General features: G+C 42.1%; 1 protein-coding gene across 1 annotated transcript in view; it reads left to right on the top strand.

Annotated features, from left to right (window-relative positions):
* The window catches only part of LOC132382216 (probable G-protein coupled receptor 153), a 108,784-nt gene that overhangs the window by 75,617 nt on the left and 6,900 nt on the right, over positions 1-26,267 (top strand). The window contains exons 5-6 of the mRNA XM_059952219.1: positions 14,522-14,711; positions 15,985-16,169. Of these exons, the coding sequence (XP_059808202.1) occupies positions 14,522-14,711; positions 15,985-16,169 (375 nt within the window). The remainder of the gene's footprint in view (positions 1-14,521; positions 14,712-15,984; positions 16,170-26,267) is intronic.

The following is a 26,267-nucleotide window of genomic DNA, read 5'->3' as shown; positions in this document are numbered from 1 at the left end:
GAAAGCAGCATCCATCATTGCCCCACCATCCAGGACATGCTCTCTTCTCGCTGCTGCTATCAGGAAGAAGGTACTGGAGCCTCAGGACCCATGCTACCAGGTTCAGGACCAGTTATTACCCCTCAATTATCAGGTTCATCAGGGAATAACCTCACTCAACTTCACTTACCCCATCATTGAACTGTTCGCACAAACTATGAACTCACTTCAAAGACTCATCTTTGCTCTCAAAGTATATTGCTTATTTATTATTATTATTTGCTTATTTTCATGGTTGCCCAGTTTGTTGTCTTTTGCACACTGGTTGAACGCCCATGTTGGTGTGGCCTTTCATTGATTTTGTTATGGTTATTTTTCTATGGATTTCTTGAATGTGTCCGAAGACAATGAATCTCAGGGTTGTATATAATGATATAAATATATTTTGATAATAAATTTAAATCAAACTTTGAACTTTGAAAACCTACCTAACTGAATAAAATCGAATAATAATAATAAAGAGAGAAAATAATGAAATACTCAGCAAGTCAGGCAGCATCTGATGAGAAAGAAACAGGGGCAACATTTAAGCTCATTGGATTATCAGCCAATAACACCACCAAGTATTTCCTGTATAAGGTGTATCAGACTTTCAGCTATCTCATTTACCAACTATTCTAATCAGAATGGGAAAAAAAACAGGGCAAGGATGATAAACACACGAGTTTCGGTGATGCTGGAAATCTTGAGCAACATTCACAAAATACTAGAGGAACTCAGGAAGTCGGGCAGCATTCGTGGAAGGGAATAAACAGTCAATGTTTTTGGGTCCTGATGAAGGATCTCCACCCAAATTTAATCCCCTTCAAAGATGCTTCCTGACCTGCTGAGTTGCTCCAGCATTTTGTGTAAGGACAATCTCTGCTTTTCATCCCCTCTTTAACCCAGTTGACTTCATAAACTGCATATAACATTTGCGACAAAAAATAGGGAAATAATGGTTTAAGATTTCTTAAAAGCAAAAATGATATTTAAATAAAGCACAGAAGCATGTTAACTGGACATTATTTCCAGATTAGCACCAAGGAAGTGTTCCCAATTCATCTCAAGACCTCATTGTTTGGGGAAGGAGGGTGTTATTCAGGATCACCGTTTCTAATTGAGGTCAAAGAACACTTACTGGCAGACTAAGCCAATATTGAGTTGTTGAGATAGAGTTTGGCCAGAATTATTGCGCAGATCTGCTTGATCGGAATTAAGATCATGAGCCTAAGATCCCAAACCTCTAGGTTCAGAAACGTTATTATCCTCCAACCATCAGGCTCCTAAACAGGTGTGGATAACTTCACTCACTTCAACACTGAGCTGATTTCACAACCCATTTGCTCTCTTTCAAAGACTCTACAACCCATATTCTCAGGATTGGTGATGGCAGAAATCCCACATCCACTTGCCACTTTCCAAGATGATGGTTGCAAATGCTTCAACTATCATTTGCACAGCAAGTTTTCACAGATGCACCATGGAGAGCATTCTAACTAGTTGCATCACCATTTGTCACGGAGGGGGTCACTGCACAGTATTGGAAAAAGCTGTGGAATGTTGAAAGCTCAGCCAGCTCTATCATGAGCACTGGCCTCCCCAACATCGAGGACACCTTCAAAAGGCGATGCCCCAAAAAGGTGGTATCCATCATTAAGGACCCTCATCACCCAGGATAAGATCTCTTGTTACTGCTACCATCAGGGAGGAAGTACAGGAGCCTGAAGACACACACTCCATGTTTTAGGAACAGACTTTCCCCTCTGCCATTAGATTTCTGAATAGTTGATGAACACTATTTTGCGTTATTTTTGAACTACTTAATATGTATTTATTTCTTATTGTAATTTGTTATATGCTGTATATTGCAGAGTACTACTGCCCTAAAACAACAAATTTCATGATAAATGTCAATGATAATAAACCTGATTCTGGTGCTAGGTTCTGCCATCACTGGAGTAGACGTCTGTGGAGTTGTCTCCTCCGGTTAAGTGTGCATGACTGGATGAAAAAGGTCTGTGGAGCTCTGATCTCACCTGTTGGTTGTCAGATTGCTTGGCTGTATTTGTTGCGAGCTTGTATGGCTCATTGACATCATGTATTCCTGTATAGCAGCTTCACCAGTTTATTGGTATTAGTATTGATATATTATTGTCACATGTACAGAGATACAGTGAAAAGTTTGACAAATTCAAGTTCAAGCTTAATTATCATTCAGCCAAACAAAACAGTGTTCCTCTGGGGTCAAGGTGCAAAACACATTGCCAGCAGCACATAGCACAAAAAAGCACAGATGGTTATGATTTCAGAAAAAACTTGCACTCACAAAGAAGCAGTCCCTGAGTGGCATGATTACAGATTTATGATAAGTTGGCCTGGTTCAAAGTGATTGTCCGCTGTATGAACAACGGAGGGCAGCACTGAGCTCCAGTTTCCGCCCACATCCCAAAGGCGTACTGTGCATGTTAGGGCTAGGAAGTTTTGTGCATCTAGTGTTGGTGTCAGAAGCAAGGCGACACTATCAGACTGAACCCCAGCACATCCTTGGAGTGTGTTGGATGTTTCTCTGTACATTTCAGTGTACATGTGACAAATAAAACTACTCTTAATGTCTTAACTTGTAGATAATGGTACTGCTGGAAGAATTCAATTGTGTAGCTGGAGATCCCGCAGCTTTAAACTGTGAACCTGTTCTGCATCTGACCCACGTAACGTGGTAGTAATGCATGACAAAGGGTGTCTACAGTAAAACTTTATTCCCATGGGGACGGTGCAGTGGTCTGTCCCATCAATGTTGCCACAGATACTGAGAATGGAGTCTAGCTCAACTAGTTCACTCACCATCTTCCATGTACCCACCATGCCTTAAAACAACAGCACTCGGCCAGCTTGGTCTCTGATGGGGCAACGGTGCTGCTGTGTAGTGGCCATTGAAATCTTCTACCCAGGGCATGTCCCGTGTCTCGAGGTGCTTTCTCCAAATGGGTTTGTTCTGTTGTTTTGTACATAACACCAGGGGGATTCAGGATCCGTACACTGAACGTATGTCAGTTTGGGAGTCATGTGATCTCAATTTCTGTGCTTAGCACATCTGGAACTCTTAACGCAGCCGGGTTAAATTGCCTTGGAAGCAACAGGGGAGTTTGGACAATCAGAACTGTGAATCAAAGGCTTTCCTGATAGTGATTTTGAACAAGTGGTCAAGGGACAAATATCCTGAGAAAACTGGAACACTTGATTGATCTCAGAAACAATGTTTACAGATCCAGTGCAGATGAAGGTTCTTAACCCTGAACGTCAACTATCCACTTCCCTCCACAGATGCTGCCTGACCCCAAGTTCCTCCAGCAGATCCAGATTCCAGTATCTACCAGTTTTTGGGTCTCCAATGTTAAAGGGCACTTAGACAGGCAGGGGACTGAGGGAGACAGAACAAGCATAAGTTGACATTATGGTTGTCACCCTCGTGGGCTAAAGCGTTTGTCTTTGCGCTAATTGTTTCCAGCTCTAATATCAGAGTTGTCAGTTATGTCATGATCAAAAATTTGGTCGATTGTTCCAATTATGCCTGTCACTTCCCAGCGTCTTAATTCATTCCCCCCTCCCCCACCTACTGTATCCCCCACCTGATTTTTGCCTCTTATCACCCGTCAGCTTGTAGTTCTTCCCCTTCTCCCGCCTTCTACTTCAGGCTTCTGTCCCCTTCCGTTCTATTTCTGATCAAGGGTCTCAGCCTGATATGTCAACGGTCCATTTTCCCTCCGTAGATGCTGCCTGACTTGCTGAGTTCTCACAACATTTTGTGAGTGTTGCTCAAGATTTCCAGCATCTGTAGAATCTCTTGTGTTCATTGCTCTGTTTCCTCAGCAGGGAGGTAACTTGCTAACCTTTAAGTTATTCATTGCTTCCTTCATTTGGAGCCAGGTCCTTGTTTCTTCATTCTGCAGTACAGTGTAGCTGCACCTTGTCAAATGCCCCTCCTGTATAGCCCTATACATGTTCCGTCCAGAGTTCCTGAGAGCGCTGAAAGGTCCCAATCCCTCTCAGCTGTCAATTCTGTTCCACACTTCAAATGCCTGGTGTCTTGTGTTTGAACCTCCAGTGAATCATATTTTGAAAGAACTATAAGTGAGTGGCTTGCTAGGTCCCGATGAAGGGTCTCGGCCTGAAGCGTTGACTCTTTATTCCTTTCCGCAGATGCTGCCTGATCCTTTTGCATTTTGTGTGCGTTATTCTGGATTTCCAGCATCTGCAGGATCTCTTCTGTATGTGGCTTGCTAGGCTACTTTGAAAGGGTATTTAAGAATCAACAACATTCGAGTTATATAGGGTAGTGTGTTTCCTCCCATGAAAGATAATAATGAATCACTGCCTCTTTCAATTGTTACTGACCTTAGTTTTGAATTAATTGAATTGAAGTTCTCCTGTTCAGAATCAGAATCAGGTTTAATATCACCGGCATATGCCGTGACATTTGTTGTCTTTGCAGAAGTGGTGTGTTGCAATATGTAATAATAGGGAAAACGTGAATTACAGTAAGTATGTATTAAATAGTTAAATAAGTAGTGCTAAAGTAGAAATAAAAAGTAGTGAGTAGCGAGAAGCTGTTCTTGAAGCATTGAATCTGTGGCTTCAGGCTTCTGAACCTCCTTCCTGATGGTAGCAATGAGACCAAGGCCTGACCCTGCTGCCATGATGGAACTTACAGTAAATGTGTCTCTCAATCTTTGGATCATGCCAATCTATAAACACCCACCAGTCCAGTATTATATCCAGTACGCTATGATCATTTTTAACACTTTACTTTAGTAGCAGAGTGTTGTGTGATAGCGCAGGGCAGTGGGTATAATTATTTGAACAGTCAAACAGGCTCCCCCTGCGTTGTGACATTCTGGGGTTCTGGTGTCATGGACAATATTCCTCCCTCATCTACAATGAAGGAAGGGGAGTACAGTGGGGGGAAAGGGGAACAATTCCTCATTTCCTGTCTCAGTCTGAATCTCTGCCTCACTATCTCCTCTCATTGACTGATTCTTTTTGCTGAATTTCAGCAGTGGCTGTTTGTTCTAGAGTTAATGGGTTCGGAGTTCAAACTAAATTTATTATCAAAGTACTTGCAGTACTGTGCAAAATTCTTAGACACGTATATAGAGCTAGGATGTGTAAGTCTTTTGGACTGTATTTGTCATTGTCAAGCAGAGAACACGTTTGTAAATTTGACTGGAGCAAAGGATGTTGGGAATGGCGAGGGTGGAGTGCCGCAGGAGAAGGGTGTGGGACGGGTGGCAGAGAAGGGGTGCCAGGGGCGTGGAGTGGCTTGGGTGCAGACAAACCTAGCCCAGAGACCAGGCAAGGTCATTTGATTCCAAACAATTGGTTTATTGATCATTAGAGAATGTCTCAATAGTGCTTGCCCCTCCCTCTTCTCTCAAAATGATTCCCCTCTCCCTAACCCCTTCCCACTCTCAGTCTACAATAGAGACCCGTATCAGAATCCGGTTTCTCATCACTCACATGTCATGAAATTTTTTTGTGGCAGCAGTACAGAGCAATACATAAAATGACTGTAGTACTGTGCAAAAGTCTTAGGCACCCTGTCTATATATATGTTTCTAAGACTTCTGCGTAGTGCTGTGTATGTCACCATGTACGACCTTGAATTTCACTTTCTTGTGGACATACTCAATAAATCCATAATAGAATAATAACCAATCAGTGAAAGACCACATCAACTGGGTGTTCAACCAGAGTGGAAAAGGCACAAACTGTGCAAATACAAAAATTATTATTATTATTATTATTATTATTATTATTATTATTATTATTATTATTATTATTATTATTATTATTATTATTATTATTATTATTATTATTATTATTATTAATAATAATAATAATAAATAAGCATTAAGTAACAAGAATATAAGATGAAGAGTTCTGGAAGGTGATTCCTTAGGTTGTGGGAACATTTCAATGATGGTGAAGTTGAGTGAAGTTATCCCCCTTGGTTCAAGAACCTGATGATACTGAACCTGAGGATGTGAGTCTTGAGGCTCCTGTACCACCTTCCTGATGGCAGCAGCAAGAAGCAAGTATGTCCTGAGTGGTGGGATCCTTGATGGTGGATACTACTTTCCTGCGACAATACTCCAGAGACTTGAGGCTCGAATTTGACAGTTCAGAACATCACTGAAAATGTGTGTTGGTAATAGTATCTATCAGTCAATGTGTTAAACGGAGACTTGTCTGCTCCTTCAGTTGGCTGTAAAAAAAAAAATTCTACTGCACCCCACATAGAGCAGGAGAGTTCTTCCTCATGTCTCAAGCAATATCAACCAACATCATGAAAGTAGATTACATAGTCACTTCCATATTGCTGTTTGTCAGAGCATTCAGAATTACATTGACTGTGCATTTCCTACATTAATTAGTTAAAAAAACTGAAGTATTTCATCAACTTTGAGATGTTCTAAAGGGGACATATGAAGTGCAATATAAATAAAAGCATTTATACTTTTTAGAGAACATTAACACTGGGAAATGGAAGTTTTCATTGTGGCCAGGCACCTACAGCATCAACACAACCACAATAGAGTTTTTGGAGGTCTTCTGAGACCTTACAGATTCAATTTATTTCCCCAGTCATGGCTAAATTTATTGGGGCATACACTGTTGCAAAAGTGGGGGCTATTCTGCCCCCAAATCTCGACTGTGTCATGTAACACCATGGTCCTGAAAAACGTTGTCTCATTTTTACTATGTACTGTACCAGCAGTTATGATCGAAATGACAATAAAAGTGACTTAACGTAATCTCATTCCACCACTTATTTCTCTGCAACATGTTTCTCCCTTGGGCCCATTAACTACCTCTGATTCTATTGTGACCCACCTGTACCAGAGGTGACTTACAATAACCAATTGACCAGTTAATCAGGTACCGACCTTTGGGACGTGGGAGGAAACTGGAACAGCAGTGGGAAGTCCAAGTTGTCACAGGGAGAACGGTGATTCCACATAGGTAGCTGCGGAAAGTTGGTATAGTCTGGATAGAGGGGATCTTTGAGGACAGACATTGCCTTAGAGTAGCTGTTAGTATATTGTGATTACAGTGCCAACCGTAAGATCAGGGTTCAGTTCTCTCTGCTGTCTGTAAGGAGTGTGCACGTTCTTCCAGTGACTGTATGGGTTTCCTCCAAGTGCTCCGGTTTCTTCTCGTGTTCCAAGACTTATTGTTAGAGCTAGTGAGTTGTGGGCATGCTGTGTTGGTGCTAAAGGCATAGTGACACTTCTAGGCTGCCAGCACTCTCACTGATATGACTAGACATAAATGGCACATTTCACTGTATGTTTCAAGGTGCATGTGATAAATAAAGCTAATCCTTAATTGTGTCCGGAGGCAGAGCCTCCTGTGGATACTTACAATGGTGGGAAGGACAGTGCATGTGGTGTATCAGGCAAAGTCCATTACTCTCTGTAGCTTCTTAAATTGCTGCGCATTTGAATTGCCATACCAGAGCAAAAAGTAACCCATCAGGACATCTGTTTGATGCGGAGCTACACCCTAGGATGCAGTGGGACATATCATCAGTGGTATAATCTGGGGTCATCAGGTGTTTTGCGTCTTTCAACATCAGACACCATTGCCCCGGTGACCCAGCAGGGTTGATCAGGCCTCGGCTTATGTCTCAGCAGCTTTGGTCCTTGTATCACACCTCTTTTTTTTATTTATTAAATGCAATCGTGAACAATGGCCAGATCAGAAATGCTGATCAAGTCGGCTAGTTCCCAAAGAGAACTCTGATAGGCCAATCAGAACTGCTGCTCAGCAACAGTTAAGAAATATTAAAAAAGTAGTAGAAATGCTGGAGTCATGATGATCAGGATGAAGTCGCTGGAGAGAGACATTTATACACACGCTGTCCTCCATGGTTCAGAGCGATTGAAGGATAAGGTTACAGGGTGACAACACGTGACAGGAGCACTGGAACTAAAAACTAATCCCTACCAGGAGAAAACAGCACCTGATCTTTCCGCATTGTTCTCCAGCAGTTTACGGACTAAGTCCAACTGGAACATAACTCACAAGTGCTCTTGAAAGTCAGGTATTAACCCCTACCTGCCAACAACCAAGCATTGCCATCCTGGTCCCCTTCATGACAGCTTATGAAGAAGCATGTGACTTCCCTCCCAGAGATGATCGGTGTTTGTGCACTCGACTCTTGAAGGCTTGGACCCCCATCGTCGCAGATGTTTCCATCCACAGCATCTGGAAGGCTGTTCCAAATTCTGATAGCACAGTGGAGGAAGCTTCTGTCCAGTGTGTGGGTTCTCGTATCAGGCATAGAAACAGCATGAGCAGGCATAGATAAACTTGATAGTGTGGTGCGCCGTCTCTCATAAGATGAAGGCAGCGTGGCACGAAGGTCTGCAGGACTGTGGCTGTTGTGCATTTTGTATAGCACAGTAGATGCAGCAACCTGTCGTCTGTGGTGTCAGCTACTGATGGCTAGCTTCTCACGAACTGTGGCTTCATCCACACCTATAATCCTGAGAGGCTTTCTTTGAGTGGAGTCAAGTTGGCTGAGGACACTCTGTGAGGCGACAAGCAGGCATACTCCATGATACCTTGTACCTGGGCTTTGTAAACCGTGGCTCTTTGTCTAGTTTGGGTGCTACTTTCCGCAGAGCTCCAAGCCTTTGTCCAGCCTTGTTTGAAATAGTGGAAAGGTGTTGATCCCACACCGACTTGCTGTCGATATTAACACCAAGGATTACTACCTCTTGATCCATAGTATCTGGAGGGTTGCCCAGCAGCCTCTGTGTTGGTCCCGTAATGCCAAGGAGAGAATAGGATATGCACAGCCAACAGTCAGCAAATCCTCTACACCCCACCTCCACAGTGACAAATGAACCTCCTTAACCTACTAAGAAACTAAAGACACGGACGCCATTCCCTTATGATCGAATCTACATGAGGAAACACTGTTAGTATTTACTGTTTCCTCAAAACTTCCCCAAACTGAAGGAACTAAAGAATACATTCTCAGTATTAATAAATTATGAAATTTAAGAAAGTCAATCCCAGAAATCTGAAAAGGTATCCCAGGTGAGTCAAAGCCAAAGCAAGGAATTAAGATTTGACAAATTACTTTTTCTCTTTATATTTTGGTCAAGTTTCTTTCTAACTGAATTTCAGGCAAACAAAATTTTGCCTTGTTATAGCAAATTATCACAATGCAAAAAACATCTTAATATGTTTTTCAAAAATAATTCTTCCGTCGTGGGAATTGTTCCCCAGAAGTGCATTAATATTTTCCAGAGTGCATTTGTAAATAATTGATACTTCCAGGATTGTGAAAGTAGATATGAAGTCCCAGAGAACCCATTAGCTTGTAAGGGGCTTCTTAAGAATGTGTTGATACATGCAGAAGGTCTCATGAGTAAAGTAATACACACACAGGTCCCCAGGAAGGTTTAAATATGGACAGAAATGTCCAGGACCTTGTGAAGGTGGTGAAGAGTTTCTTAGGAACACATAACAATATAATTGGAAGATCCATAACTGTAATATCATGTACAGGAGATCCTCAGGAGAATATATGATGCCCTGAGAATTTTATTATTTGCAGAGACTCATTAGGATGATGTAACTGATCTGGTGAAGTGAATTATAATTTTCATTGGTCTAACATTGAAAAGTTTGTGCTCTCCACCAATTTTCTTCTGAGTTTTCTATATTTATTCCCAGTGTATAGCTTTCCAAATATTAGTGTGGTCCCTAATGTTAAAAATATATTAGAAAGCTGCTATTTTACCAAAAGTTCCATTTTACATTGAGTGAATTGAATTTTATGGGCTGTATAAAGAGTTGGACAATGGATTTCTATTGAAAGATCATGGGTTCAAATATTAGTTGGTGTAATAAAAGACTAATTACTGATTATGAGGCGTCTACAGTATGATGCCAAAGTCCGAGGCACCCTAGATTGTTTATATGGTTTCAGATGGCATGGTCCCACAGAGCCCTGATCTCAACATCAATGAGGCTATCTGGGATTACATGGAGAGACAGAGGCAAGTGAGTCTGCAGCAGAACTGTAGCAAATCGTCCAAGACGCTTGGAACAACCTACTAGCTGATTTTCTTATAAAACTGCGCATTAGAAATTTGATGCAGTTTTAAAGGCAAAGGGTGTCACACCAAATATTGATATGATTTTTTTTTACTGTGTTTACTGCTCTTGATAGTAATTTTTTCTGATATTTGGAACCAAACTTTTCATTTCATTATTGTTGAAAGCACCTTTGTTTTCATGTGGCTAAGACTTTTGCACAGTACTATATGTGAGGCAGCCCTTTCGTTTTAAGCACTGACTAAGGGTTGCAGAGTTACAACAGCAGGCAACACCTTCTCCATGTCAAACTCCACAGGATTTTGCACCTTCAGTTCAAAGCATCCAGTTCACAGATGCTGCCATCTTTGTCAGTGCTGTCTGCGTGTAAAAGGGCAGCACTTGCAAATCGCCATGAGGGAGTTGGTCCAAATTGAAGATGCCCCAGCAGAGACGCTTTAATTCATGCAAGGCTCCAATTCTTTCAGTGCGATGTCCTGCTTGTTGAGCTGTGAGTTAACAACAAAAGGTCATGGCTCGCAATCTTTCCTGCTGCTAACTCATTCCACACAGGAAGATGCCATTGGCGTCAGGGTGAGTCATGAGTGATAGGATGGAAGGCAGTACAACAGGCAATTAGTGGAAACATGACAAGCACCCTCAGGACCCTTGTTATAGACAATTAATGAGCAAAAACAGAGGCATATAAGGACCCTTAGCATTGTCAGTGATCCCTTCCATCCATCTAACAATCCCTTTGAGCCCTTTACCGTCGGGCTGGAGACATCATAGCATTAGGACAAGGACTGTTATGATGGGAAACATCTTCTTCACTCAGGTCTATTTTCCTTACACCACCCATCACTAATGAAACACCAGCAGTGTTATACTGTTCACTTTTTAACTTGTGTCATGACTCCACCTTGTTATTTGTTAATGTACTTATGGTTATGTTACTTTATGTGTTGCGTGTGAGTTATGTGCACTGTGTTTATAGGAACATTGTTTCACTTCTCTGTAGACGTGTATATGGTTGAATGACAATAACCTTCTTCTTGAACTTCAGCTTGAACCTGATAGATTTTTCTAATGCAGTTCCAAGGCTTAAGTTCTATATTGCATTCATGACTTGTTTTGTTGTATATATTGATGAAAATATTCTGGAAAGATGGAGTGGCAAATGAAGAATTGTTGTGAAAATCCGGAACAGGAAGAGAGCTGGTATCGTCAATCAGGAAAGAGCAGCTGTAATTTCTGGGACATATACTGAGAAAAGAGAAGCTTGCACGTTTTGCAGCGATGGGAAAAATTGATGGAAGAAAAAGTAGTGGTCGACAGCACATGACATTCATGAGTTACATCAAGGGACGGAAAGGCAAAAGTTTTGAAGAGCTTATTAGAACATCTCAGATTAAAGACAGATGGAAGACTATGATTGCCCACGTCATACAACACGGCACATAATGATGTTGATGATTGTTGCATAGCAGTTGGATATTGTTAAAATTCTGGAACATGCTGAGATATTTTCGGTTACTAAGCTTCAGTGAAGTTGTGCTAAAATCGCTTCAGCATGCACCTCGTGTTTAGTGTATATATTAGCGAGAGCATGCTTTGAATTAAACATGATAGTCATTGAAACATGCTAGAGGTCAGAAACTACACGACAATCTTGTATTTCCATAATAGTGACGGTGTTGTTCAGTGACTTAGACATGTCTTTGATATTTAATTCCTAATCCAATATTAGCTTTGTTAGTGTCACTCTGGCACTAGCAAGGGCCCAGATCATGAAGGAATGAGTCATTTCTTGCTTTGTAGAACACGGGGGTGTAAACTGTGATCCCTGCTTGGCTTTTTTATTCCTGGATTAGACAAAGGCCGTCAGTATCGTAAGGAATTATGTTAAGCAACTCTTTCTTAATAACAATCGTTTTCTGTGATTGACAGTTCCTTTGATTACGACTGTGATGAGCAGCCTGCCTATTTAACGTGAAAGCCTCTGTGAAGAATCAGAGTCCATCAGGATGAAGTATCTCATTCTGACTGGTTTTGGAATTTGAATTGGATGAGCTGCCCTCAAGTCAAAGAGTTTGCCAATATTCCAATGAAGGATGGCCACTTGGGCAATCAAACACCAGTGTGTCAGTGACCTTGGATTTACCCTTCAGAGTTACCATGTAGGAGAGGAAAAATACATCGTCTAAAGACTACCATACGTCTGGCTCCATATATTGCACAATAGATTGGATAAATGATCAGCATTTGATAGTTTGGAGAATTGATAGCTGGATGAATTGATAGTCTGATGAATCAGCGTTTGATAGTTTGATGAGTATATAGATTGATGAATTGATAGTCTGATGAATTGATAGCTTGATGCCTTGATTGTTTGATGAATCAGCGTTTGATAGTTTGATAAGTTGATAGTTTGCTGAATAGTTTGATGAATTGACAGGTTGATGAATCAGTATTTAATAGTTTGATGAATTGACAGAGGGAGGCATGTGTTTGACTTCATATATTCTGCACCAGATTTGGTAGATGACTGGCGTTTTGATAAGTTAGATAGACAGAAAGGGATGAGCAAAAGCAGAGAGGAGAGTCTGCAGGTTCATAAGATCTTGGCACAAAATAATAGATCCATCTTCAGAAGATAGTTTTGTAAATCTGTTCAGATGAATCTTGGATGACTCCACGATTCTTGGCTCCATTATTCAATGGCAGAAACCCATTATAAACATTGAATAATCTCTCAGTGAGTGAGTGTATTTTTCCTATCATCAGTCCTGTCTCATTTATATTGCCACCCAGAATGTAATGTTCTGGACTAAAATTTGTTCGGAGGAAAAAGCGAAAACATTACTCTTAAAAGTAGAGTTCTCCTCAAAGATGATTAGAAGCAGTCTCCCTCTTCAAACTATCAGTCATCCTACTTGTATTAGGTGTGAAGGCAGCCTTGTTGGAGAATGGGTTATGCTGATATCATGATCACACACTTGTAGCAAATATTCTTATTTTGATTGGGAGTTGGATTCCTGCTGACAGTCCTTGAGGGGGAAAATCTCAACTCTACTAGAAAAAGGTCCAGAGGAAAGGGTTTTTTTGAACTAATTTAACTAAAAAAAAAGTTCTAATGTTATTGGGAGAAAGGCTTGCGTTCGTATGATCTCCTTTCTTCACTTGGAGACATCCAAAGCACTTTACAGATAATAGAGTTCCATTCAGCCTGTTTCAACAACCTCAAACTTTTGGTTTCCTGTCACCTTAACTCTCCTTCCCACTCCCACACTGGCATCTCACATTGTTACATCAAAGCAAAGTGAACGCTTGACAAGGAGCATGTCATATGACTAAGTTTCAGATAGCCAGCTTCTCCTGTTTATGTCAGCATTTCCCAGTTGTGCTGACAGGTCATCAATCAGTAACATTAACATACTCTTTCTGCCTCCACAGATGCTGCCTGATCTGCTGTGTATTGCAGTATTCTTTCCTTTTCTCAGATTTCTCTTTCGCTCTGATGTCATCTGTGATCTTCTGTTCGTATCTCCACCAGGAGCAGCTTCTGCAGTCGACAAGCCTTTCGCTAAACTCCCCTCATTTTTCGCTCTCAAAATGCAATAGAAAACCTGTTTGATTTCTACTTTAAAGATCAACTTTATTTGTCAAAAGGACGTCAAAATATCGAAAGATATGGTGAAATGTGTCATTTGCGTCAACAACCAACATGGTCTGAGGATTGTGCAGGGGCAGCCCTCAAGGGTTGCACAGTTTCTGGCACTAACATAGCAAGCCCACGATTCAGTAACTCTAACCATATAACTTTGGACTGTGGGAGGAAACTGCAGCACTTGGAGCAAACCCATAGAGGATGTACCAAACTCTTTGCCGACCATGGTGGCAGTTGAACCCAGATTGCTGGTATTACAATAATGTTATGCTAACCACTATGCTGTGTACCACCCCAAAACGTTATGATAAATGTATTGTTTGTCTCCAGTTTAGCACTTGAATCAGAACAGGAAATCCTCAATCTGGCTTGGCATTAACATTCAAGTCAGAAGATAAAGCAATGGTTTTGAGACAGAAAAACTTCGCCATGATTGAAACGTTGGCTTCTTTAAACTATATTAGAGTGAGAGATTGTGGACAGACAAGCCACATGTGTGCTGGAACATATTGTCAGTCTCAGCATAGGTTCTGCTACGTGGGTGAAGGATGGAAGCTGGGCCAATGTTCTAAATCAGTATCTCAACACTCCTAATAGCAGGGGGAAGTGACAAAATTAGAGAAGAGAAAGATGCACAGTGCAAAGCGTTGAAAGGGAATCCTTAGAGATATGCAAGTTCTCCTGATTTTAACTTGCCTTTTCCTTGCTGTTTTACAGGTGGTGAGCTTTGCAAGTCTCAAGTACGACACCTCTTACTCTTGGATGGTGCTGTGCTTTCTCTGGTGCTCCATCGTACAGTCAATTCTTCTACCATTGTTCCTTTGGGCCTGTGACCGCTATAGGGCTGACGTGAAAAGTGTCTGGGAGAAATGTGTAGCTATCATGTCCAATGATGATGCTGATGAAGGTAATCTCCTTGCAAGGGTGAATTTTATCATTGTGGGTCACAATGAGCCGCATCTTGCTAAGTTCTAAAATGCTTTAACATCCAAATATTACGTTACTGGGCTTCTTACTGTGTACTGGAAATATTTTAAAATAAAACCAGAAAGTATTGGAAGTACTTAGAGTATCATTCATGTCTGACCTTTTGAATACTTCCAAAATGCTCTGTTTTAATTTCAGATTTCCAGCAGTTTTTTTTTTTGCATTTCATGTGGTTTTTTAAAATCTATTTAATTCATTGTCCCATTTCTTGGGAGGCTGAGCCATCTCGGAAAACCAACACCACGCAGCAGCAGAGTGAACCCTCACTCCTCTAGATCATTGCTTACTCTCACCCCATGCATTGTCAGTATTTACACCCATTCCATGCATATAAGTGTGGACACTTAATTCTTACGCCATCCATAGTTTACTTTCATCCTATGGAGTGTTAGTGCATAGCCCCAGCCCATACGGTGCCCTTGAATGCAGCAAACCCGTGTTTACAGCAGACTAGCATCGGTTTATGCATGCTTTTCTTTTTCATAGCCTGATCCATGAAACATTGCTGTATTGTGTAAAGGCTAAATTCCTACATTGTATATACTGTAAACTGCACACTCAACTTGCTCATGCACTACAGTGCTGCAAAACCTACCTGACCCCTGCCATTCTCCCTCGAAGCATTGAAGTTCAAAGTAAACTTAATATCAAAATGCATATATGCTACCCTGAAATACATTTTCCTGCAGGCATTCACAGTAGAGTAAATAAATATGATTGAATCAATGGAAAACTACATGTAAACAAGACTGCCACGCAACCAATGTGCACAAGCTGACGAACTCCGCAAGTACAAAATAAATAATACCGAGCACATGAGTTGTAGAGTCCTTAACAGTGAGCCCATAGGTTGTGTTCAGTGATCAGTTCAGTATTATGGTGAGTGAAGCTATCCCTGCTGGTTAAAGAGCCTGAAGGTTGAGGGGTAATAACTGTTCCCGAACCCGACGGTGTGGGACCTAAGGCTCCTGTACCTCCTGCCCGATGGTAGCAGCAAGAAGAGAGCATGGCATGGATGTTGGGGGACACTTGATGATGGAATTAAGGCATTAAGCCCTTTTGCTTTGCAATCACTTCTTATTTTAATTTTAAGCTCCATTAAGATTGCCTACTGAGGAGAAGGCATGTTGCGGTTAAGGTTTTATACAACTTCAAATCAGAGGCATCCAGTAAGATTGATTTCCTTGTTGCAGAAAACAATCAAGATGGAGCAATTCACCCTGAATCTTTCTATGAAAGGCCCTACGAATATAACTGCGCCCCTGAAATTCTGACTGTGGATCGAATTGCCAAATACGACTATTCAGCATTGGAAAGGGGAGTTCCACAGGTGTACCCCATGAGGGATATGCAAGAGGATAAGATGCAGTATTTACAGGTATCTGTCCAAATGTGGACTGCAGACCCTAAAATGGCTTTTTGTGATATTCTAGTTTACACCCTCCCTATCCTGTCAAATCAAAATAAAACCATTTGCCCCCCTAATAGTTCTCCTCCTCCAGCTTGCTGCACGTCTACCTCTCTATAGTCCACAAACAAAGGCTCTTGTTCCTGGATGTCCTGTCATTTTTTATTTGCCAGTACATCCTCAGCATTCTCCCACCACCATTTAGCATGTTCAGTACCCCTTCCGCCACCACTCTCTCCTCACTTCCCATTTCCATTTCCTCTTTCCTTTCTGATGACGTTGGCACATATTGGATGCAGTCCAAGTTTCATGTAGAAACTATATCTGAGGCCTTTCATGGGATTACCATCAAATAAGAATTTGAAATGAACAAAACATCAAGAGGTATTTGGGCAGAAGTTAGGAGCTAAAGGGGATTAAGGAAAAAGCCCAGAAGTTAAGGCCTTTGCCACTGGAAGCAAGGCTGCCAATTTTGAGCAGTTCTGTACAGATAAAAAGGTCAAGGTTGAGGAGGGCAGAAATCTGGGGGAATTATAGGACAGGGAAGGACTAAAAATGAGAAGTTAACTTTAAATATAAGAATTGCTCAACAGGAACCCTGTGCAAATCTGTACGCTCAGAGTGATGGGTTAGTGCAACCTAGTAGAGGTTACCTCATTGACAGCAGACTCCGGTTTACACACGGTATAAAAAATGATTAGACAAGTCCGTAAGTAATAAATGCACAGGCAGGAGTTTCAGCAGTAGATAAGCTGAGGTCGAAAGAGAGCAACCTTTTAGATGGAGATGAGGAAACCTGTTTCTCCGCAGGCTGACATCTGGCCCATTGTCTGTAAGCTACCCGAAAAGGCAAGTCAGTGCCACTTGCCAATGTTAAAACATTGCCCTGTATGAAATGGCTCTTCAAGTGCACACGTGGAATCTTTTAAACGTGCTGAATGCCTCTGCCTCTGGTTCTCTCGTGTATTGAGTCTCAGAACCACCACTACACTTTCGGTATGTTTTTTTTCCGACCCTTTAATCTCTCTACTACTTAACAAATCTATGTCACCTTGCTACTGAACCCTTTGCAAAAGGACCTAGTTTCGTCCCGTTCACCCTATCTAGGTCTCATAATTTTCTGCTCCTTACCTAGATCCCTCTTCAGTCTCCTTTGTTCCAAAGAATGTGTGACTAGTCTGAAAGGTCCCTCATCATAACTATCACATCTTACAGAGTTATGCATGTTCCCCTTGCTCTTACATTCTGTGTTTTCACTGATATGGGCATGGATTGGAGTCTGAGAGAAAACTTCCAGTCATTTGCAATGTTTTGTGAATAGCCCAGTTCAGTTTAAGGTATTTGGAAAGGACAAAGGATCGAATTAACCTGAGAGTTGTGTTGGAGGCTGAAGTCTATGGCATTGGTCTTCACAATAACGTCTTAGTATCCATTACTGGCATCTGAAAAATTAACATCAATGGAGGCCTGAGAGTTTTGATGATGGACTACAGCCTGGTGTCATCAACACAGTCACGGAACCTGAAGCATTATTTTTGGATGATGTTGCCGTTTTATTTTTGGCGGCATGGTCGCGGTCGAATTCGCGAAGGAGGCCTCAGGCTGGTTAGGGAGAGAGAGATTTGAAAAAATAACTTACATGGACTTCGGTGCAGTCGTGTTTCATTAGTTTGGGCAAATGAAAGTATGGCAGGGACAAGTAGAGCGCCCATTGTTGGAGTGTACCAGGGATAGAGTGGGGAGGCTTTGGCTCATCAGGCTTCAGTGAGAACAGGCTTGGGTGAGGTAAGTATTTGGTGAGTTCTTTATTCTTCTTCATTCTTTGTCTGTCAGTGAATAGTTAGAGCAGTGAGAATAGATCCAGGGGCTGTGCTGTGTTCTTTGAGTGAGATATGGGAGATCTCCAGCCTGCTGGCCAATCACATCTGCACCAGTTGCACCGAGCTGCAGCTTCTCAGAGAACGTGTTAAGGAACTGAAGCGGCAACTCAGTGACCTCGGGCTCATGCAGGAAACTGAGGAGATGACATACAGAAGCTACAGGGAGGTAGTCACCCCTAAGTTGCAGGAGGCAGGTAAGTAAGCGACCGTCAAGAGAGGGAAGAGGAATGGGCAGCCAGTGCAGAGTAGCCCTGTGGCCATAGTAAGTATAACATTTTGAAAACTGCTGAGGGCGATAACGTCATGTGGGGAGCCGTAGCGACCAGGTCTCTGGCAGAGTCTGGTGCTGTGGTTCAGAAGGGAAGGGCAGAGAAGAGGACTGCAGTAGCAATAGGGCATCCCATAGTTAGACACGAGATACTGTGGATGCAGTAGATACACCTGGATGTTACCTCCCAGGTGCCAGGGTGTCATGGAAATCTCAGATTGGGTCAGTGCCATTCCAAAGAGGGTAAACAGCCAGAGGCCTTTGTACATATTGGCATCGATGACATAGGCAGGAGCAGCGAGGAGGCCCTGAAAAATTTAGGGAGCTCGGTAGAAAAGCGGGACCTCCATGGTAGTAACCTCTGGATTGCTGCCTGTGCCATGTGCCAGTGAGGGTAAAAATAGGGTGATCTGGCAGATGAATGTGTGGCTGAGGAACTGGTGTGGGGAGCAGGATTTCACATTATTGGGATCTCCTCTGGGGAAGGTATGACTCGTACACAAGGGAGACCTGAACCCGAGGGGGACCAATATCCACGCGGGCAAGTTTGCTGGAGCTGTTTGGGATGGTTTGGCAGGGGATGGGAATGGACTGGTAGGGCTGAGGATGAAGCAGTTGGTGCACAAGCAGATGCAGTGCGTAGTGAGACTGTCAGGAAGGACAGGCTGGTGACAGGGCAAAATTGCAGTCAGTGGGATGGGTTGCAGTATGAAAGGTGGACAAATCAAGCAGGGTGACAAAAAATAGAACTGAAGATGTTATATTTGAATACACACGATATACAGAATAAGGTAAGTGATCTTGTAGTGTAGTTAGAGGTTCATCTTTACGATGTTGCGGGCATCACTGTGGCATGGCTGAAAGATCATAGTTGGGAGCTTAGCATTCAATGATATGCATTGTATCACAAAGATAGGCAGGTAGGCAGAGGGGGTGGGTTTGCTCTGTTGGTAAAAATGTAATCAAATCCTTAGAAAAGAGGCGACCCAGGATCGGAAGATGTAGAATCCTTGGGGGTAGAGTTAAGAAACTGCAAGGGTAAAACGATCCTGATGGGAGTTATATACAAGCCTCAGAACAGTAGCCAGGATGTGGGCTACAAATTACAATGGGAGATAGAAAACGTGTGTCAAAAGGGCAATGTTACAATGGTAATGGGGGACTTCAATATGCAGGTAGATTGGGGAAATCAAATTGATTTTGGATCCCAAGAGACAGAATTTGTAGTATGCCTATGAGATTTTTTTTAGAGCAGCTAATGATTGAGCCTAGTAGGGGATTAGCTATTCCAGATGGTGTGTTGTGTAATGAACCAGATTTGAATAGGGAGATAAAGGTAAAGGAACACTTAGGAGGCAGTGATCATAATATGATAGAATTCACACTGCAGTTTGAGGAGAAGCTAAAGTTGGGTGTATCAGTATTACAGTGGAGTAAAGGGAATTACTGATAAATAAGAGAGGAGCTGGGCAAAGTTAATTGGAAGGGGACACTAGTAGGGATGATGACAGAACCACAATAGCTGGAGTTTCTGGGAGTAATTTGGAATGTGCAGGATAGATACATAAAAAGAAGAAAAGTATTCTAAAGATAGGATGACACAACTATGGCTGACGAGAAGTCAAAGCCAACATAAAAGCAAAAGAGAGGGTATATTAGTGGGGCATTAGAGGATTGGGAATCTTCTTAAAAAAAGGCAACTGAAAAAGCCATAAAAAAGGAAAAGATTAAATATGGAAGTAGTCTAGCCAATAATATCAAAAGAGGAGACCAATTTTTTTTCGAATATATAAAGAGTAAAAGAGAGGTGAGTGTAGATATTCAAAGTTCAAAGTAACTTTATTATCAAAATACATATATGTCACCACTTACAACACTGAGGTTCATTTTCTCGTGGACATACTCAATAAATCCATTCTAGAATAATAATGGTAACAGTCTCAATGAAGGGCCCTGCCAACCCGGGCAACTTTCCTGTGACAGCATTTCACGTAGATGTGTTCAATGGTGGGGTGGGCTTTACCCGTGATAGACTGGTCCACTACTTTTTGTAGGACTTTCCGTTCAAGGGCATTTGTGTTTCCATAGCAGACTGTGATGCAGCCACTCAATATACTCTCCACCACACATCTATGGAAGCTTGTCAAAGTTTTAGATGCCATGCCGAATCTTCGCAAACTCCTAAGGAAATATTGGCGTTGCTGTCCTTTCTATGTAATTGCTCTAACATGCTGAGCCCAGGACAGGTTCTCCAATATAATAACATCAAAGTATTTAAAATTGCTGACTATCTCCAACTTTGATTCTCTGATGAGGAAGTCTGGTTTCCTTCTCCTGAAGTCAATAATCATCTCCTGGGTCTTGGTGACATTTAGTAAGAGGTTGCCGTTATGGCACCACTCAGCTAGATTTTCAATCTTGTTCCTGTATGCTGATACATCACGTCCGTTGATTCGGCCTACAACAGTGGTGCCATCAGCAAACTTGAATATAGCATTGGAGCTGTGCTTAGTCACATAGTCAGAGGTAAGTGAGTAGGGCAGGGGAAATAAGCACACAGCAAAGAGGTCTTGGAGCTTATTGATTAGTTTTGAGGGAATGATGGTATTGAATTCTGAGCTATAGTTGATAAAGAGTATCCAGATGTGTGCATCTTTGCTGTCCAGACGAGCCAATGAGTTGGCATCTGCCATGGACCTGTTGCTTCAGTAGGCAAATTGGAGTGAATCCAAGTCACTTCTTAAGCTTGTTTTGTTGATATGTTTCATCACAAACCTCTATGTAAGTGCTACTTGACCATTGGACTGCTGGAAAATGATGCAGGAGAGGCAACAATGGGGTTCAAGGAAATGTCTGACGAACTGACTCAGTACTTTGCATCAGTCTTAACAGTGGAAGAAACTAGCAGTTTGCAAAAAGTTCAAGAGTGTCGGGGCAGAAGTGAGTGTGGTTGCGATTATTATGGAGAAGGTGCTTGGCAAACCGAAAGGTCTGAAGATAGATAAATCACCTGTACCAGATAAACTACACCCTAGGGTTCTGAAGAAAGTGGCTGAAGAGTTTGCTGAGGCTCTCTTGTAATGATCTTTCAAGAATCAACAGATTCTGGCATGGTCCCAGAGGACTGGAATATTGCAAATGTCACTCCACTCTTCAAGAAGGGAGGGAGGCAGAAGAAAGAAAATTATAGGCCAGATAGCCTGAACTCAGTGGTTGGGAAGATACTGGAGTTGAATGATAAAGATGTGAATTTGGGGTACTTGGAGGCACATGATAAAATCAGCCAAAGTCAGCATGATTTCCTTCAAGGGAAATTTTGCCTGTCATATCTATTGGAATTCTTCAAGGAAGTAATAAGCAGGATAGACAACAGAGAATCAATAGATGTTGTGTACCCAAATTTTCAGAAAACCTTTGACAAGGTGTCACACCTGAGGCTGCTTAACAAGTAAGATCCCATGGCATTACAGGAAATATGCTAGCATGAATACAGCCTTGGCTAATTGTCAGGAAGCAAAGAGTGGGAATAAAGGGAGCCTTTTCTGGTAGGCTGCCGATGAGTCGTGATGTTCTGCTAGGGTCGGTGTATAAAAAAGCAAGGACTAGTATATAAAAGCAATGATGTATTGATGAGGCTTTATAAGGCAATGGTGAGACCGTACTTCGAGTACTGTGAGCAGTTTTGGACCCCTTTGCTGACATTCGAGTGGGTTCGGAGGAGGATCATGAGAATGATTCCAGGAATTCAAGGGTTATCATATGAGGAGGAATTGATGGCTCTGGGCCTGTGCTCACTGGAATTTAGAAGAATGAGAGGGTATCTCTTTGAAACCTATCAAATGCCTAGATAGAGTGGTTGTGGAGGGGGTGTTTCCTGTGTTAGGGGATTCCAGGACCACAGGGCATGGCCTCAGAGAGGAGGGCCATTCATTTAGAATGGAGATGAGGAGGAGTTTCTTTAGCCAGAGGGTGGTGAATCTGTGGAATTCATTGCTATAGGCATCTGTGGAGATCGGGTCGCTGGGTGTATTTAAGGCATAATCAATAGGTTTTTGATCAGTCATGGCGTGAGAAGTTATGGGGAGTGATGGAGTTGAGAGGGAAATGGATTAGCCATGATTAAATGGTAGAGCAGACTTGATGGGCCTAACTCTGCAGTTGCGTCTTGTGGTCTTATGTATGCTAGCACCTGGTTGAGAAGCAGGAGTAGGGCGAACGTTAGAGCAGCAGAAGTAACTACGAGGACTGATCATAGCACTGTGGCCACGGCTGTTTAAGTGAGAATGGAACTAGGCTGACAGAGGCTACTTGTTGAGGTCAGGCTGGACTTAGTTTTGATGTAGGAGTGCAATTGTCTGCAAGTGGATTTGCATCAAGTCAGGACATGGGCTTGAGTTGTGGGCTGGTTTTCATTTTGTGCCACCCGTGGTGTACACAGAAACTCACACCTAGAAGCACATAGGTTTGTTCAGATTGTGAGAGAGAATGCTCATTGTCTTCTGTTGCTGTAGCCCATCCGCGTCAAGATTGGACATGTTGTGCATTCAGGGATGCAACTTCGCACACCGCTGTTATAACACATGTTTATATGAGTTACCGTCACCTTACTGTCAGCTTGAACCAGTCAGGCCATTCTCCTCTGACCTCTCTCACTAACAAGGCAACTTCCTCCGCTCACTGGAAGTTCTTTTTTGTTTTTCACACCATGAGACGTAGGAGCAGAATTCGGCCATTTAGCTCATTGAGTCTGCTCTGTTGTTTCATCATGGTTGATCCCGAATTTCAATAAACCCCATACAGCTGCTCTCTCTCATCATATCCCTCAATGCCCCAACCAATCAGGAACCTATTAACTTCCCCTTTAAATATACCCACAGACTTGGCCTCCACTGCAGTCTGTGGCAGAGCATTCCACAGATTCACCATTCTAACTAAAAAAATTCCTCTTTATATCTGTTTTAAAAGGTTGCCCCTCAATGTTGCGGCTGTGCCCTCTGGTTCTGGATACCCCCACTAGAGGAACCTGACTCTTCACAGCCACCTTATCCAGTCCTTTCGACATTCAGTAGGTTTCAAGGACATCCCCTAAATGTTTCTTCTAAATTCCAGTGAGTACAAGCCCAAAGCTGCCAAACGCTCCTCATATGTTAATCCCTTCGTTCCTGGAATCATCCTTGTGAACATCCGTTGGACCCTCTCCAATGACAATACATCCTTTCTGAGATAAAAGGCCAAAAACTGTTGACAGTACTCCAAGTGCAGCCTGACTAGTGTCTTACAAACCATCAACATAATCTCCTTGTTTTTATATCCTAATCCCCTTGAAATAAATGCCAACATTACTTTTGCCTTCTTTACCACAGTCTCAACCTGTGAATTAACCTTCTGGGAGTCTTGCACGAGGACTCCTAAGTCCCTCTGCACCTCTGATGTTTGAGTTTTATCCCCATTTAGATAATAGTCTGAACTATTGTTCCTTTTATCAAAATCATTCTCTGTAAACTCTAGGGACTGGTTTGCATGAAAATCCCAGATCAGCAGTTTCTGAGATACTCAATCCACCCTGTCTGGCACCATGGTCAACATTGCTTAGGTCACATTTCTTCCCCATTCTGATTAGTCTGAACAACAACTGAGCTTCTTAACCATGTTTGCATGCTTTTATGCATTGGGTTGCCAACATTTGATTGGCTGATTAAATATTTACATTAATGAGCAGGTCTTACAGATGGTCACTAAGTGGAAGGAGTGCAATCTGGCAGGTGAGGGAGACCAGGGGAAAGGGAGGTAGGGGTGTGGGGGTGGAGTAAGAAGCTAGGAGGTGATAGGTGGAAGTGATAAAAGGCTGAAGAAGAAGGGATCTGCTAGGAGGTTGCAGGGCACCATGGAAGAAAGGGAAGGAGGATGGGCACCAGGGGGAGGTGATGGGCAGGTGTGGAGAAGAAGAGGGTGAGAGGGAAGCCAGAATGGGGGATGGAAAAAGAAAGAATGGGGAGGGGTGAGAAATAATCAGAAATATTAAAAAATATATAATTGTTCATGCCTTAAGGTTGGAGGTTACCTGGTATTCCTCTTCCAGTTTGAATGTGGCCTCATCACAGCAGTAAAGCCAGTAGCTTCCTATATTTCCACAGGAGGGACATTTGTAGTGAACATTCATGACTTGATTAGAAAAGTTCAGAGTGATTCTGATTTTCAGCGTATGACACACTAGTAGAAAAGACTTGAGCAGATTACTAAAACCCACTTCTTGAGAGCAGAGAGGTAGATTATAGTTGCAAGCGTTTCATTGTTCCTAGTAAGGCTGGACACAATAAATCAGTCTCATTCTGGTCATTGATTAAAGGGTTATGTAACCTTTGACATTTGCAATTGCATTGTGCTTTTTTTAAGTGTGAATTGTGACTCTTGAAATTTGTTGTTGTTTCACAGAGATAAAATTACCCGTTTTTCAAATCCTGCTGAAAATATGATAGCCCCATTGTTTGCAGACTCAAAGCAAAAGGGGATCATCATCACGGTGTGCCATGCCATATGACATGAGCAATCGTGATCTTGACCATGATTGTCCTTGGCTAATTTTTCACCAGAAGTGGTTTGTCATTGCATTCTCCTCGGCTGTGACTTTACAAGACGGGTGACCCCAGACATTATGAATACTCTTCAGAAATTGCCTGTTGTCAGTGGTCTCACATAACCAGGACTTGTGATAAGCACCAGCTGCTCGTATGACCATCCACCACCTGCTGCCATGGCTTCACGTGACCCTAAGCACCTTGCCCAAGGGTGACCTGTTGGCTAGCAGAGGGAAGGAGGCAACACCACCTATATAAAAAAGAACAGGATATATTAATTCTCCCTGCAGATTTGTGGGTAAAGATATCAGATCTGATTAGGATTCAGCAAAGGAATAAGATATACCAAAATCATCAAAGAACAGTAGGAGGTTTGCAATAACTGGTATTCTTAAAGGGACCGTCTAAATGGATATATAGTGAGTTTTCTGCAGTTTTCAAGTTTAATTTTCATTTACAAAAACATGGCTGCTGATGTTAGAGGTGGAATAATTCCTCTGAGAGTCTGAAGTGACTCCTAGTCTGAGCAGTGAGATCAGAGAGTAGTGATTTAGTTCCCACGTTCTGATTAAGATTCCCAGAAGTAAAATCAGATTGTTCAGTGTGAATCCCAGTGATCATCACTGTTCACCATGAGACTTCACATTAAAATCATTGATTATCAATGTACAAACTCATGTGGAAATCAATGCTATTGTTATTGGAAAGAGCAGAGCAAAGTAGTTCCAATTCAGTAGAACTTGCTCACATCTACCATTTAAAAAAAAACGGAATTTTTTGAAATGCTAGCAATAAAATCAACCTCCTGGAATCAATAGCCAAAATTAATTACTGGAATTTGCATGATCAAAAGCATAAAGACAGATTTGGTGTCTTGAATCTGTGATGAGTTACCAGGCAAGCTCAGGTTGTGATCTTCCAGACCGCTGGTCAGAAAGTGAGATCAGTCTGGGGTACCTTCTCCAGCAACGTTACAGAATTTCCTTTATTCATCCTCAGCTGGCTTTTCTGTCTCTCTTTTATTCACTGAGACCCTCTATTGATGTTCTTGGCCTTGGTGTCTTCTCTGATGGAACAGTTGTATCTTTGCCAATATGTTTCCTTCAACTGACTTTACTTCCCCATACACTCATTTCAAAGATTTGAATACAGCTCTCAAGTGTTTAACCAGACCTCAATGGAACATAACTTGCTGATTCACTCGTTTATGTTCCAAGTAATTGTGTCTTTTTCATAATTGCATCTTCATCCAAATCACATTCTGCAATGTTCTAACTCTTCTGTTAGGTCTCCTAATTAGGGTGCCATTTTCCTTCCTCTCACAATATGCCTGCCATCTTTTAGC

The sequence above is a fragment of the Hypanus sabinus genome, chromosome 27, assembly GCF_030144855.1.
Source record: "Hypanus sabinus isolate sHypSab1 chromosome 27, sHypSab1.hap1, whole genome shotgun sequence".
Classification (NCBI taxonomy): domain Eukaryota; kingdom Metazoa; phylum Chordata; class Chondrichthyes; order Myliobatiformes; family Dasyatidae; genus Hypanus; species Hypanus sabinus.
The sequence above is the reverse complement of the archived record's forward strand: the minus strand, read 5'-3'. Positions and strand labels throughout refer to the sequence as shown.